Genomic DNA, 14,699 nt, shown 5'->3' with positions numbered 1-14,699 from the left:
TTGTTCTTCCGTAGCTGTTGACAGAGTCCGTAGATTCCAAGAGGAAACTGGAAATGTTAACAAAGCAAGAGGCACAACTCAAGGCCCAGGTAAATATGACAAATGTTTTCTCCCCAGAATCTTGGTCTTTTCAGTGGTTGCTGAAAGACATGATTCCATAAAATTGTATGTGTCCTTCAGCATGTGAAGTAGATATGATCTTGAACATTTAACCTCTACTTGATACCGAGTTATATTTGAGATTGTGAAATATGCTTTGATAACTCTATCAAACTGTTGGCCATTGACTCTCGAGATTTCTTCGTAAACGTTCAGATTTAGAACTCAATACTCTGATATGTATCAGTAATTGTTGGTACAAGCCTATTGAATAGCATTTTTTCTCCATCCAGATATCTGCTGTTTTATTTATATCAATAAAGTTTAATAAACTTTCCCACTTCATGTTATGATGAGGTTTGATTTGTGCATGCTAGATGAAGAATGTCTTCTTTTTTTCATACAAAGCCCAGAATCTTGAATCAATGTAATGTATATCTTTATAATTCATCTTTCCAATATTCTGACGTTTTGCGTGGGTTTAATGCCACATCATATTTAAAGAAGTATCTTTGAGTCTTGTCAGTAATGGGAACTCACATTCATCTAAAGTGTGAAGGCAAATTGAGCAAAGCACCATTACCAACTGTCAGTTATTACAAAAGATGAAGCCAGATTTGACCTATGCAACAAAGTCCTTGACATACACTCTCTTCAAACCAGTGAAGTTATGGAGGTTTCCTCTTCCATGCATGGCAGAAAAAAAGTTGAACAGTTTGAGTAATTTTCATACTTTGTGAATGTAACCCCAGGAAATGCCCCAGGAAGTGCACCTAAGCACAACACTAGTGTGGGTTTGAAGAGAATGTAAAGTAATCAAATGAGCTCAAAAGCCCAAATCACTAGTAAAGACACGTATGCCTCACAATACACAAACTAGGGTCATTGCCTTGTCAGGTTTGAGTGCTGAACTCAAACCCATGTCTCAGAAACAAGTAATTGATCGTTGACAAAAGTGGTCAATTTGACCTATAAAAATCGAGTTATTGAGAATGTAAACCTAATTGATCACGGAGAACAATGAGGGATAGATAGGTTATTCATGCAGAATCTCAGGTATAATGTCAAACTTACATGTTGCCACAAAACTTGTATATCAGCTTGGTACATGTTTGTTCTTGTTCAAGTAAAATGTTTCTCTGTCATCATGTTCTGTATCATCTTTACAGCTTGCAGTCTACACAGAGAAATTTGAGGAGTTCCAGAGCACCTTAACAAAGAGCAATGAAGTCTTCCAAACTTTCAAACAAGAGATGGACAAGGTAAGTGGGGGAAAAGAAAGGAAAGTGAAAGGGAAGCACGGGGCCTTGCAATGTCATAACTTATTTCCAGTTGGCCTTTCTAGGCAAAGGCATCATATGCTGATTGTGCACTCGCAGTGAAACATGCTCCTACCTTTCAGAGATAAAAGTAACTGCAATGCTAAGTCATGTCATACAACTCATTGCCATTTGATACAGTGACACACACTCAATCTCCTCTGTGTAGGAAGATTATTACAGTATCATGTTTGAGCATTGAGCACAAAAACTGGTATTCATTCAAAGCACTAGCCAGTGACATATTTAATTCCCCCACCCCCACATTTATTAACTTGCGTCTTTTCTCTTCCATTTTCTCTTTATTGTCTTTCTGTTTGTAGGCACTATGCATAGCAATGCCCAGATTCAGATTCAGATTCAGATTGATTTATTGTCCATTTAGGAAATGTTGGCATATATGGGCGTACACATAGGAATATCTTCATACATACATATCCCACATACATACATACATATATTCATGTACATATACACATATAAATAAATACAATTTTCAATATATACACATTTATACAAGCATATTGAAATTATACTCACAATACAGTAAACACATACATCATTACAAATTTATAATGTCACATTTGGCGATTGTTCTTCCAGCTGCCTTCAATGTGATACAGCGTGATGGTATTTCCTGTCAGTCGAGAATTGGAAAACTATATCTGTGTAGTCTACATTGTATGTTCTGTGTCTACGAAGGATGATCATTGAGTCATGTGATACACACACTCACTTTTTTCTTTCCTTACTGTCTTTTTACAGAGCATGAACTTTGAGCTCAAATTTTGAATGCTGTATTTAAAGCTGTTATTTTCTCGAGGGTTTAATTTTCATGAATTTCGCGAATCACTCTTGGACTGCGAATTTAACAACATGCAGAAATGTCGCTATGCGCTGGGATAATAGTACACTTAAAAATACAATACAGTAGAATACAATACAATACAAGGACAATAGAAAACAACATATCGTGAAAATGTCCGCGACCTCCTCATTCGCGAAAATATCTGTATGCGAAAATATCGGCTTATACAGTATTTAAATCGAAAAATATATTCACGCCTTTTTCCTCCCCTTCCTATTCCCCCACAGATGACAAAGAAGATTAAGAAGCTGGAAAAGGAGACCAACATGTGGAGAGTGAGATGGGAAAACAGCAATAAGTCACTTCTTCAAATGGCAGAGGAGGTGAGATATACAAATATAACGCAACTCGTACAGCAAATAATATCCAGCAATACTGTAAAAGTGGAAATTTTTGCGGTGTTGAAATTTTCATGAAACCAGAAACTAGCGCAAAAAAAAAGCACTCAAACATATTTGCTTGCTATATGTTCTAGTACTTTCTGTCTTGATTCCGCGGAATTAAAAACACGCGAAACTCTGCTTACCGGGCCGAGCTCGAAAAATTAGTCATGCAAAAATATCCACTTTTACAGTATTAGTTGCTGGCATTTTTCGCCAGGCATACAGTAATATGTAGTTCTGGAGATTACTCTACTTCTTACCAGACCAGCCAGTGCCTTAATGACCTGTCATCATAAAAGCCTGACACAGTTGATGCCCATCAGTTTTCTTGTGATGGTGCTGTTATTGTTTGTTTGTTTGTTTTATTTAGTTCTTTGTACCCCAAGTTTTTGTCTTGTCTCATTTCATGTGTGTGATCCAACCAGAACAATAGTAAGAATGCTAGCTACTGGAGGAATGTGGTGTTCAGAAAATCAGCTCTTCAGTTTGGATGGTAAAGAGAGAGAATTACATAATATGTTGATAATGGCTGAGGAATGTAGAGTGGTGGTGTCAATATAACTCCCCAGGGCCCCGTTTTATCAAAAGATAAAATCGATTTTAAATTTCTTTACCATACAGGCTGCCATAGACTTACATTTGAAATCAACTATAATAATCAATTTTAAGTCTTCATAAAACAGGGCCCTGATAATAATCATCACAAAGCGGGCATCAATTGATGCAGTCCTTCCAGGGCTGTGATTACAGCTATATGTGCTGAAATATTTGTGGACTGATCGGATGTCAATACCATACAATTTTTCTGTTGTATGGTATTCATCCAGTGGCGGGTCATACTCTTGAGGAGTGAGAGAACATGCTTCTGACAAATTAAAAATGCTAATGTTTGGGGAAAAAAGGGGGGGAAAATCGGTCTAAACCTTCAAATTTGGACATGAAGTAGTTAAAACGTAAACCTTTTGAATATCAGTTATTCTTACTTGCTCATTCATTTACCTTCTTCGGTTTTGCTCCCATCACAGAAAGGTCGTCATGAAAAGGAGATGCTAGAGAAACAGGTGAAGATTACGAGACTAGAGAAGCTGTGTCGTGCCCTGCAGGCTGAGAGGAACGCCTTGATAGGAAAGGCCAGATCAGCACAAGGTAAGAGAATCCGATACATGAATATTCAAAGGAAATTGGGAAATTTCATAAGGACTATGTTGGAGGGACAGTTTCCCCAAACATAGGACCTGTGTAGATTAAGTTTAGTGTAGAAAGCTAAGTAAAATACTAGGTGAAAGTCTTGGAGACTTCCCTGTCAGTGTATAGTGATAGTCTGGTAGAAGGCTTAATGGTGCACCACATATTCTTTCTGGGTATGTATGTGGCCCTGAAAAGGGCCTACCCTATCCACTCCTGACGTTTCAGCAAGCATGTTCTTGCCGTTCTCAAGAGAATGGAGGGAAGAATGTAAGGTGCACCATTAAACTTTCTACCACTCAACATTCTACCGACATGGAAACCTTTAAAGATTTCATAATGTTCTGGTAGACATACAGTCAATCTTGCCGAAGTCGAATCTATATGGACTGAAGAAATGGCTTCGACTTAGGGAAAATTTGACTTATGAGGGATTGAATCAATAGAATATAAAGAGAAGAGGACAACTTATGTGAGGTCGACTTAAGCAAGGCTGACTGTATTACTTTTCATTATTTTCAATTGCATTCAGAGTGTTAGAAAAAAAAGAATTATTATTATTAAGTCATATTCCCTTAGTCAGGATGTCTTGATTGGTCAGATGATCCCAGGTAGACTTATGCACCATTGAAAGATGATGTATGTGATGTGCTGAAACTGAAGTAATTTGAAGCAATTCACTTCATTCTTCAGATGGCTTGTCGACCCCTCCTGCCCCTCCAAATGTGCTGCTTGATCTGACCTCTGCACCTCCGCCGACCTGTAACGGCGAAATCCTACCCAAAGCCTCACCCGAGAGTAATCCCAGTCCCACGGAGGACTCGTCGCCAGGCGGCTTGACGGAGGAGGGCAACGCGGGCAGCGAGGCAGTCATCTATGCAAATGAGGTGGAAGCAGCCGAGGCGGAAGGTCGAGCTGCGAGTGAACTGCCGAGAGAGCCACAGGGTGATGCAGGGGAGACAATAGACAAAGATGTGGAGGGAGATGAAGCATTGGATGTGGAGGAGGAGGTGGAGGAGGAGGAGAAGGAGGAGGAGAAGAAGGAGAAAGAAGAGAAGATAGCGGGGGAGGGTGAGGAGAATAAAGATCTCACGGAGAATGACTTGCCCAGGAGTGCAGAACCCCTTGCAAATGAATGTGAATCATAGATCCGTCTCATTCTGAGGGTTCTTTGTCTACCTGCACCCCTGCAAGTGGAGAATGTAGATATACAGAGACTCTTTGGATATGGCTGGAGAAATAAGAACGGTGTTTTCTCAACAGTAACAGTCAAAGCTTTCTTCTGTACAAGACTCTTTGAAGAGTTTAAGAAAGCTGTAGACAAAGACAAACAGCTTTTTATGGAGATATTAGAAAATTAACAGCTGCTGCTTAAGTACCCTATCATTTTCTGGAGTTGATTTAAATTTCTTTGATATCTTGACTTCGGAAATATGACATAAGAGGAGAGCATCACTTTCTTTAACTGTGTTTCCTATCTCTCTCTCTTTCATAATTCTGATTTGGTTATACTGAATTTGAAGATTTGATTTATGCCAGAAGTACATATATGTTGTATATTGGTTGTGTTCAGTGTTGGAAAAACAGTATAGCAACTCGTTATTTCTTGACATATGAGTAATGTTAATGGATGATATGACAGAAGTCAATCATCAGATTTCTCCCATCTCGCCAATTAGTTTGTAGTAAGATGACGCCTGAAATTTCTTTGTACATAAAATTTGATATTCCTCCACTTCTAACCTTCTGTTATTACATCTTGTCAAGCTAACATGCAAATGAAATGGCATAATCGAAACAGATCATGTGAGGTAGGCCTATCCTTTGGAAGCAGAGCAAGAGAACTTTCTTGTGGTGTGGAAAAGGTTTTGATACACGTGGTGCCATTGGAAGACACGCAAGTCAGTGTGTGTGCTTAACATTTCGGGTGCAATCGAGAGTTTATCAGTAGCCGATATCTATGCAGTATTGATGAAAGGTCATGAAGATAAAGACAAGGGAATCAGTGACAGGTCTGGAGTTGGGTGAGGTAATGGCTATTCACCAGCTGATGTGCTGCCCCGACCAAATTCAAGGGGAACTGGACAGTTCAGGAGAAAGGGGGAGCTTGTGATTAAGAATAATCATTGATATTTCTTTGTCTTTCTTCACAGTTGGTGGGTTTGTCAGTGTTTTAAGCAACAGTTTATGATGTTCTTTACTGCTTGCACCCTCTGTAATCATGGGACTCGTAACCTAGATACTTAAGTTTGTAACAAGTGCGTCCCCTAAGTTTGAAACAGCTTGTGACTATTTTCACCATTATCTGTATGTCAGTGATGATTGTCTCCTTTGAAGATGCTTTGCATTTTGCAGAGCTGGTCTACAACAAAGCATCAACACATGTCTTTATAGAAAATGGCAATCCATGTAAATGACATATTAGATACATACATGAAAATTTACTACTCTTGCCTCAAGAAGATTGGCATGACTTGAAATTTGGAAGCATACATGTAGAATCTTGTCCGTCCGTCTTTAAGGAAATAAGGTGTATAAAGTGGATGTCACTATTTGTGTCTTTTCTGTCTTTGTAATCTAAAATTTGCTGAGGTATTTTATTTGGATTCAGCCACAAGTTCTGATTCTGTGACAAATGTATATTATGCTTCACAATGCAACTTTTTAGATGCAATGCAAACAAAGGACAAAAAATGGTGGGATGACCTCCAATGATTCCATTTAGACCTCTCATGCCAAAAAACAAAACAAAACAACTACAACAACAAACTAAATGAATAAATGAAAAAAAAAATAAGAATTAAAAAAATTAGAATCTGGACTGCTAGGAGACCATGATGAAGATGCTTCTTTGCTCTTCTATTTTTGCCCCAAGTCTTGAAAAAAAAAAAAAACCAAAACCAAAAAATAACCAAACAAACAAGTTGAAACTCTTACCAACATGTTATTAAACATTTTTTGTAGTCTTGCTATTTGTCCAATGTCTAGTCACAATGAGCTACTGGACTTCATTTTTGTGTACAAGACGTGTGGTAGGTTTTGATTTTCTGCAGTTGACTTAAAGATTGCCCAGTTTCCTGGCCTAAAAAACTGATGAGATTTAAAAAAAAAATACAGCATGTATAATTTCATGGAGAGGTTGCAAAAACTGGTATAACTGAAAACCTCCTCGTGTGAATCCCAAACTCGCTTTGACTTATTTAAATTTTATAATGCAGCACTCCCAAACTTTATGTGACATTGCTGATCAGAAAAGACAGATCATGAATATTTGAAATCGTATCATAAAATGAAAAGCCATGCAGAAGCCATGTCATTTATTTTTGTAGAAGTTGCAGGACTATAAGAGTGTATGCTACTCACATAGTTCCTCTCTAGAGAAAAAAGAAACATGGCTGGAATGGCTGTTAGGGGGGGGGGGGGGTATGGCTGTGACCAGTACAGAGTACAAATGTACCTGTTCTCCTTTGCAATTCAGGTGTTTTGGTCATGTTGTTGTCATCAGCTATTTTGCATTGATATTGTTGCTTTCATATTAATCATCGTCATGTCACGGGAATTTTTACCCCATTGACATCAGTAGTGGTGTTCTTGACTTGGCTCTTATAGTAGGCAGCTAGTCACAATCATGCACTCTGTGGGGATATGTATGTACTTGTAAGTTTGGTGCACTCGCGAATGACAACAGCAGTTGCTTAACTCGTTTGCAGACAATCAGATTTTTGTTTTCATTGACAAGACGTTCCTCTCATCGCTATTCAGACATGTATTAGAAGGCAGGAGTCCAGTGAACCATTCCAGGACCAACAGATCTCAAAATGCCAATGACATTGTTTATGAACAGGTTGCCCCTGGTGATGGCAGGTTCACGGCTGTTGTATGTATCTTCCAACCATTGATTTGCTTGGGAAGGGATGTCCTCGTTATAGTGTTGTAAAAAACCACCTGTTATAAGTATCCCCAATGGCCTGTTGCATAAAAAAAAAGCTGTGTTTGATATCAAACATGAAGTCAGTCATAACTTACTTTTGGCCAGTCAGAATCAAGTATTTAAGACTTATGTTTGATTTTAATGTTTGATGTGTTATCATAGATATACAATTGACCCTAGTAATCATGTGAGGTACTGTAGCTTGAAAAATGCAGTTGTTGTAGTCATGTTAGCAAAAGAAGAAAAGTGTGATGACAAGTGATATTATACCAAGGTGGCAGCTGCAGAACCGAGTCCCATCAACAGAACAGGATTTGATGGAATGTAGCTGTGATCCTGAATATGTTTTAAGAACAAAGTGAAGTTGAAAAGATTGAACAAGTTCAACAGAATATGTGGTGAAAATAGATGGTCTGTCTCATTGCGAGTGAGAATCGTGTTATTTCTTATCAACTATCTCTATCAATACCTCTTCAATGCAGGAAAACAAGTGCCTTGCTTCTTTCACAAAGATGTTGGAGGTTTTTTTTTCTATGTACAGGGGAATAGATAAAGTTTATATACATGCTGTGAGTTTAAATATGACCTACGGTGTGTAACATTGGAGGTGTTTTCTTTGTACATGAGAGAAGATCAATGTTTCTGTTCATGCTGTGAGTTTAAATGTGACCCGCAATGTATGTGACACTTTTCTACTTTTCTAAAAGAAATCTTGCAGTCACAGTACTTTAGGCAGAAAAGGAAAATTTTGAAAAAGAAGAAAAAAAATGTTACAGGAGTATGTAGCAGGGGTGTATTTTTCAATTAGGAAAATCATGTGATTTTATTATTTCAAACCTTGATTTTGTCTTCTTCTTTTCTTTTCTTTTCTTCTCCGTAGGCAAAATGTATGATTAAAAGGGTAGGGAAAAAGATATTGAGTTTCAGGTTGAAAGAAAAACAGATACTGTGCAATTAGCAAATAGTTTGATCGAGTGTGTTGAGATTGAGCTCTGTTTGCAGTATAAATCATTAATCTCGCATCTTGTAATCGATGTATTACGAGTTTATTGTTGGCCAGGCAAATTCATTTGTCAACACGGTGTGGATGGAATCATGCAGTCGATTGCTTATGATGCTTACGAAGTAACAGCTGACTAGTGTAATGCTTGTAATTTATATGGGTTTAAGGAGACCTGTATTTATCAGTTGATTTTTTGTTTTTTAATTGAGAAGTCCTCACTTGAGTCCTCAATCCAGAAACACTCAAATTAAGTCAAGCAACAAAGTGTGATTACCTGGTAATCAAATTTTTTGTACTGTATCTGATATTACATTGTAATGTGTGTTTTGTAATCAACTGCAAGATTGCAATACAATTGTGAGTGTATGTGTGGGACTCTTCAAGTTACAAAACAATTTCTCACTACTCTTTTTGTTTCAAGAGTGGAGATATTCGGACTTCAAAGAAGTTACGTGTATTTCCAGTATGATTCAGAAAGCTTACTATCATATTATCCGTGAATGGTCTGTCATAATTTATATATATTTTTTTCTCTTTATTTTTTAAATAACTTTTGGGCACACAGAGCATCTCTGAAATTTAGATGAAATTCATGTAAATACATTACTTGCTATCACAGTGTAATATGATATGATGGATGTAGAGCATGTATACTACGACATCTTGTGATAAAATGAGTTATCCACACATTTTCTTTCTTTTCTTTCTTCTTTTTGATGGTTCATCTGACACATACTGTACATGTGTTTCTGTTACAGTTTTGTGTGTTTGTTTTGTTTTTCAACAGTTGTAATCAATATGTTTTACAGGACTTTTCATTAAGCTTGAAAACACCATGATTTCACCTATAAAGTTGCAAGCTGCTGTGTTGTGCAACTGTGTATGTAATAATCGGGGAAGAGTGCTTAAAAATAGACGTGGGGTTTTATATCTGATCCTTCACACTCCATTGTTTGTCTATCTCTCTTTTTTATTATCTTTTTCTTTCTATCCTTCTCATCCCCTCTTTCTTCTCTATTATCTGTGAGCTCATCAATTTTTCATGCCTTGTTTTTGACCAACCCTTTTGTGTGCACACATCATCCCCATCCACCTAGACATTGTTCAGCCAGTCATTAGCTAGATTACCAAGTTGTTGTGATGAAGAATACATTGTACGTAGGTAGAGCAATAAATGGAGGACAGTGTTACTCTATTGTGCAGCAAGGGCGATATTGTTTTGATGTTTGCACAAGTGAGTGTCAGCCAGACATGGTGGTATGATTCAGGAGAAAAAGGTGATATGTACCAGTGTAAAGGGTAGTATCTCAATCTGTGGACCTTATATTGAGTGGGATGCCCATTAAGGTAGCTGAACTCACAAGACACAGTCTGGAGATTCTTCATTCTTTCATTCTATCTTTCTTTTTTCCCTTCCTTCTTTCATTCTTGCTTTCTTTCATGCTTTCTTTCCATGTTTATTGATTTTCTTTTGTTCTCTCTTGTCTGTTTACTCTAATGTCTGTCATTTTTTTTCTCGCTTGTTTTACACCTGTATTTCTCCCCCACTAGTCTTTGTACGTCGACTTATCGAGATATCCTCAGATTGAATTAGTTTTTTTCCTGTTCAATGCGTGTACGGTGATTCTCTGTGACAGCAAGCTCAACCGCAGGTCATACACTCTCATTTCATGAGCCAGCAGGATTTTTACTTTCAAATTTTCACAGACTTGCTGTGCCTTGCCATTGCCTGTTCTCAAAAAGAGATTTTGGTTACCCTATATAGGCAAAGTCAGGCAAAATATATGAGCCACATGATTGATTTTGAGTGTATTATTTGTTGATCATGAAAACGGAAGATTGGGGGGGGGGGGGGGAGAAGAAGTAGACATACTCTGGTATACAAGAATAATTATGTTATTATGCTCTCGTAGAATTGGAGATGATTTTGTATATACTCAGATCTTTGGCAGATGTATGCAAGTAAGTAATGTGGTAAATACTCAAATGCTTTGTGTTTTGTGGATTTCTCATTTATGTTGTAAAATGAAAAATGACAACAACAGAATGAGGGTAGTGTTTATTTGACCTTGAATGATATGTCTGTAATGTATAAAGTTTTGAAGTGACCTATAGAATGGGAGGATATACTGCCAATTAAATATGGGATTGTTTTCTTTGTGAAAATCCTGGTGTGAACCTGTTTGTCATTGGCGATGCATATGTAAGTCAGTGTGATTGTGGTGGTTGATATGCAAATGTAATGGGTATGTATATCATAACTGCTAAAGATTTAGAATAGATGTGTGTGCAATGACAAGGTGCTAGTACCTTGCTGCAAATGTAATGGGTATGTACCTGGTATTATTGTGTGAGCAACTGGCAACTCCATGTGGAAATGTAGGACTACCACACTTTTCTGCAACTGCCACCAAGTTATTTTTTTTTTCTGACAATAATTTCCTTTTTCTGTCTTCACTTCATTTTCTTTACGTTCTTTCATTTGTAGTGTATCCTTTCAAGGTCTGAAGATCAGTCACATTACAGAGTGGTATGCAGCGGCGGATGGGGGGGGGGGGGGAACGGGGGAGGCACTGAGCATGCACCCCCTTTAATTTTGTGGGCTTTTTTTTTTTATTGAACTAGAATTATCACTGAAGGTGACTAATACCCCTGCCCCCGGTGTTGCTTTATAGTATGTGATGTCATGAGGGCAATGACGTTAATACCAAGTTTGTGCACTTGTCGAATTGGAAACAGAATAATTTTAGTTTACAGTACAATTACAGAGTTGACTGTATAAAACTTACAGCAAATGGAAACATGCTTTCCCCCAGCATCACTACACTTAAAGACCATCATACCCACCAAATTTGACCTTCATAGCTTGAATGTTTTATTTTGATACAAAAAATGAGTGGTTACCAGGGCAACACATTTTCCTTAAACTAACACAGTGTCTTGCAAAAATACACTTCTAGATCATGATATATACTAAATTTGACTTTAATTGCTTGAATGATGGAAAAGTTATTCGATCTGCAAGGTTTTGGTAAAATTGTGGTTACCATGGCAACGATTTGTGTGACAAACACAAAAATTATGTGTTCCACATCTATACCTCAGGGCCATAATGCCTAACAAATTTGGTTTCTATCACTTGAAAACTGTGGAAGAAGTTCACTCCACAGGATTTAAAAAAAAAATGTCGTTACCATGGCAACGCATTGTTTGATACAAATAGAAAGGACATTTTGCAAAACTACACTTAAAGGGGAAGGCTAGTAACTGATCAGTGGGAATCAGTGGAAATGCTGGGAGATGATTGTTCCAATCCGTATGGGATTAATTCAAGAGTACATTATATATCTATTGTTGTGTGAAAATTATTTGCTTCAGAATGGTCTCATATTCAAGTAATGTGCAGTTTAATGTTTCCAGGTTAGCATGCCTGGTCAGTGACGGGGCATTAAGCTGCACATTACTTGAATATGAGACCGTTCTGGAGCAAATAATTTTCACACAACAATAGATATATAATGTACTCTTAAATGAATCCCACAGGAATTGGAACAATCATCCCCCAGCATTCGCACTGATTTCCACTGATCAGTTACTAGCCTTCCCCTTTAAAGAGTACATACACACCAAATTTCACCTTCATAGATTAAATGGTTCAATTTGATACAAAAAAGAGTGGTTACCATGGCCACACATTTTTCTTATATTAACACATTGGTGTCTTGCATAACTACACCTCCCGATCATCATACATACTAAATTTGACCTTAATTGCTTGAATTATGTGGAAGTTATTCAATCCACAAGGTTTTGGTAAAATTATGGTTACCATGGCAACGCTTTGTCCGACAAACACAAAAATTATGTGTTCCACATCTATGCCTCAAGGCCATAATGCCTACCAAATATGATTTCAATTGCTTCAAAACTGTGGAAGTTGTTCACTCCACAAGATTTCGAAGAAAACATGCAGTTACCATGGCAACTCTTTGTCAAGTACAAACACAAAGAGTGTCTTGCATAACTACACCTATAGATCATCATAGATACCAATTTTGAAATTGATCGCTTAAATACTATGGAAGTTATTCAATCCACATTACAAGGTTTTGGTAAAATTATGGTTACCATGGCAACGCATTGTCTGACAAACATAAAAAACATGTCTTGCACATCTGTACCTCAATACTGGTATCATCATTTACCCTAAGTTTCATTTAAATTGCTTTCAAAACTGTAGGAGGAGTTCGCGACGCAAGATTTTGCAACAGACCAACCGACCGCCAGACCGACCGCCAGACCGACCGCCCGCCCGACCAACATCACGGTGATTCCTATATACCCCCTTCACACTATGTGTGGCGGGGGTATGATAACGATATAATAGATTTAAAAAAAAAAAAAAAAAAAAATCTCCCTATACATGCCGTGGGAGGGAGGAGACCTCCCTTGTCAGCAGATTGTAGTGGCACCAGAAAATTGAAAACTTTTATTTATTTTTTTTTATTTATTTATTTATTTATTTTTTTTTTTTGCTTGTCGGCAAGTGAATGTGGTATGAGGAAATTCCTGTGATGGTCTTTGTTTGTTTGTTTGTTTGTTTGTTTGTTTGTTTGTTTGTTTGTTTGTGTTAATGTTTTGTATTTGTTCTTGTTTTCGCCTGTCAGCTGATTCAAGGTCTTGCTTACCTTTGGGAACAGTGATTTTAAAAATGTTCAAGATATTACGTTTGATGCATATATGTAGGTCAGTTGTATCACAAAACATCCTACCATATAAAAACTTTGCAATAGAACCTAAAATATAAGGAGATGTGACTATTTTTTCTCAATAAACCGTAGCTTTAGGTGGTGTAGTCTGGAAACATTTTTATTATAAAACCGTTGTTCATATTTTGTCTATTTAACAATACTTAACATTAATGATACTAATTCAAATTTTTTACATTGAATGTTTCTATCCCTAACTCACATTTTAGACCTATTTTGAAGCTGGGTTTTTATTTCATCTGCAAATGGTAAAGTATGCCTTTACACCTGGAAATTGCACTAAAAATAAAGGTATAAACTGCTTTGCGTCCCCTTTACATAATTCCTGGATCCGCCATTGGTGTGTGTACATTTATGCTAGTAATCAAATTACCATGGGACACGTGTATGACTACAAATAAGTTCTCGGTGCATAAAATACGAGGTGCAGTTCTGATAATGATGATAGTAACAATGGTGATGATGATAATTATATACCCCGCATACACGAAGTGTATAAGGGGGGTATATATAGGAATCAGCGTGTGGTCGGACGGTCAGTCCGTTGCAAATCTCGCGTCGCGAACTCCTGCTACAGTTTTGAAGCAATTTTGATGAAACTTGGGGTAACATGATCACATTGAGGTGTAGATGTGCAAGTCATGTGGTGTTTTGTTTTGTGTGTGTGTGTATGTGTGTGTGTGTGTGTATGTGTGTGTGTGTGTGTGTGTGTGTGTGTGTGTGCGTGTGTGTGTATATGTTTGCCGGAGAAAGCAATTAATGAGCCATGGTAACCAAAATTTTCCCAGAACCGTGTTGAGTGAACTACTTCAACAGTATTGAAGCAATTTATTTCAAATGTGGCATGTTGTATAATGATCTATACGTTTAGTTATGCAAAGCAAACGTTGTGTTTGTACCCAACCGGGCATTGCCATGGTAACAGTATATTTTCTTGAAAATCTTGAGGAGTGATCTACTTCCACAATTTTGAGCAATTGAACTCAAATTTGGTGTACATAATGACATTGAGGTGTAGATGTGCAAGACATTTTGTGTTAACCTTTGTCGGAGAAAGCGTTGCCATGGTAACCACATTTTCCCCAAACCATGTGAAGCAAACTACTTCCATAGTGTTTAAGCAATTTATTTCAAATTTATGT

General features: G+C 37.4%; 1 protein-coding gene across 1 annotated transcript in view; it reads left to right on the top strand.

Annotated features, from left to right (window-relative positions):
* Positions 1 to 14,699, top strand: part of LOC139734361 (uncharacterized) — a 38,347-nt gene that overhangs the window by 12,031 nt on the left and 11,617 nt on the right. The window contains exons 9-13 of the mRNA XM_071645152.1: positions 15 to 89; positions 1,269 to 1,361; positions 2,514 to 2,609; positions 3,695 to 3,815; positions 4,548 to 4,864. Coding sequence (XP_071501253.1) covers positions 15 to 89; positions 1,269 to 1,361; positions 2,514 to 2,609; positions 3,695 to 3,815; positions 4,548 to 4,864 — 702 coding nt within the window. The remainder of the gene's footprint in view (positions 1 to 14; positions 90 to 1,268; positions 1,362 to 2,513; positions 2,610 to 3,694; positions 3,816 to 4,547; positions 4,865 to 14,699) is intronic.

This window comes from Diadema antillarum, unplaced genomic scaffold, assembly GCF_040938485.1.
Source record: "Diadema antillarum isolate AM-2024a unplaced genomic scaffold, OU_Dant_1.0 seq00000523_RagTag, whole genome shotgun sequence".
In the NCBI taxonomy this organism is placed as follows: domain Eukaryota; kingdom Metazoa; phylum Echinodermata; class Echinoidea; order Diadematoida; family Diadematidae; genus Diadema; species Diadema antillarum.
The sequence above is the reverse complement of the archived record's forward strand: the minus strand, read 5'-3'. Positions and strand labels throughout refer to the sequence as shown.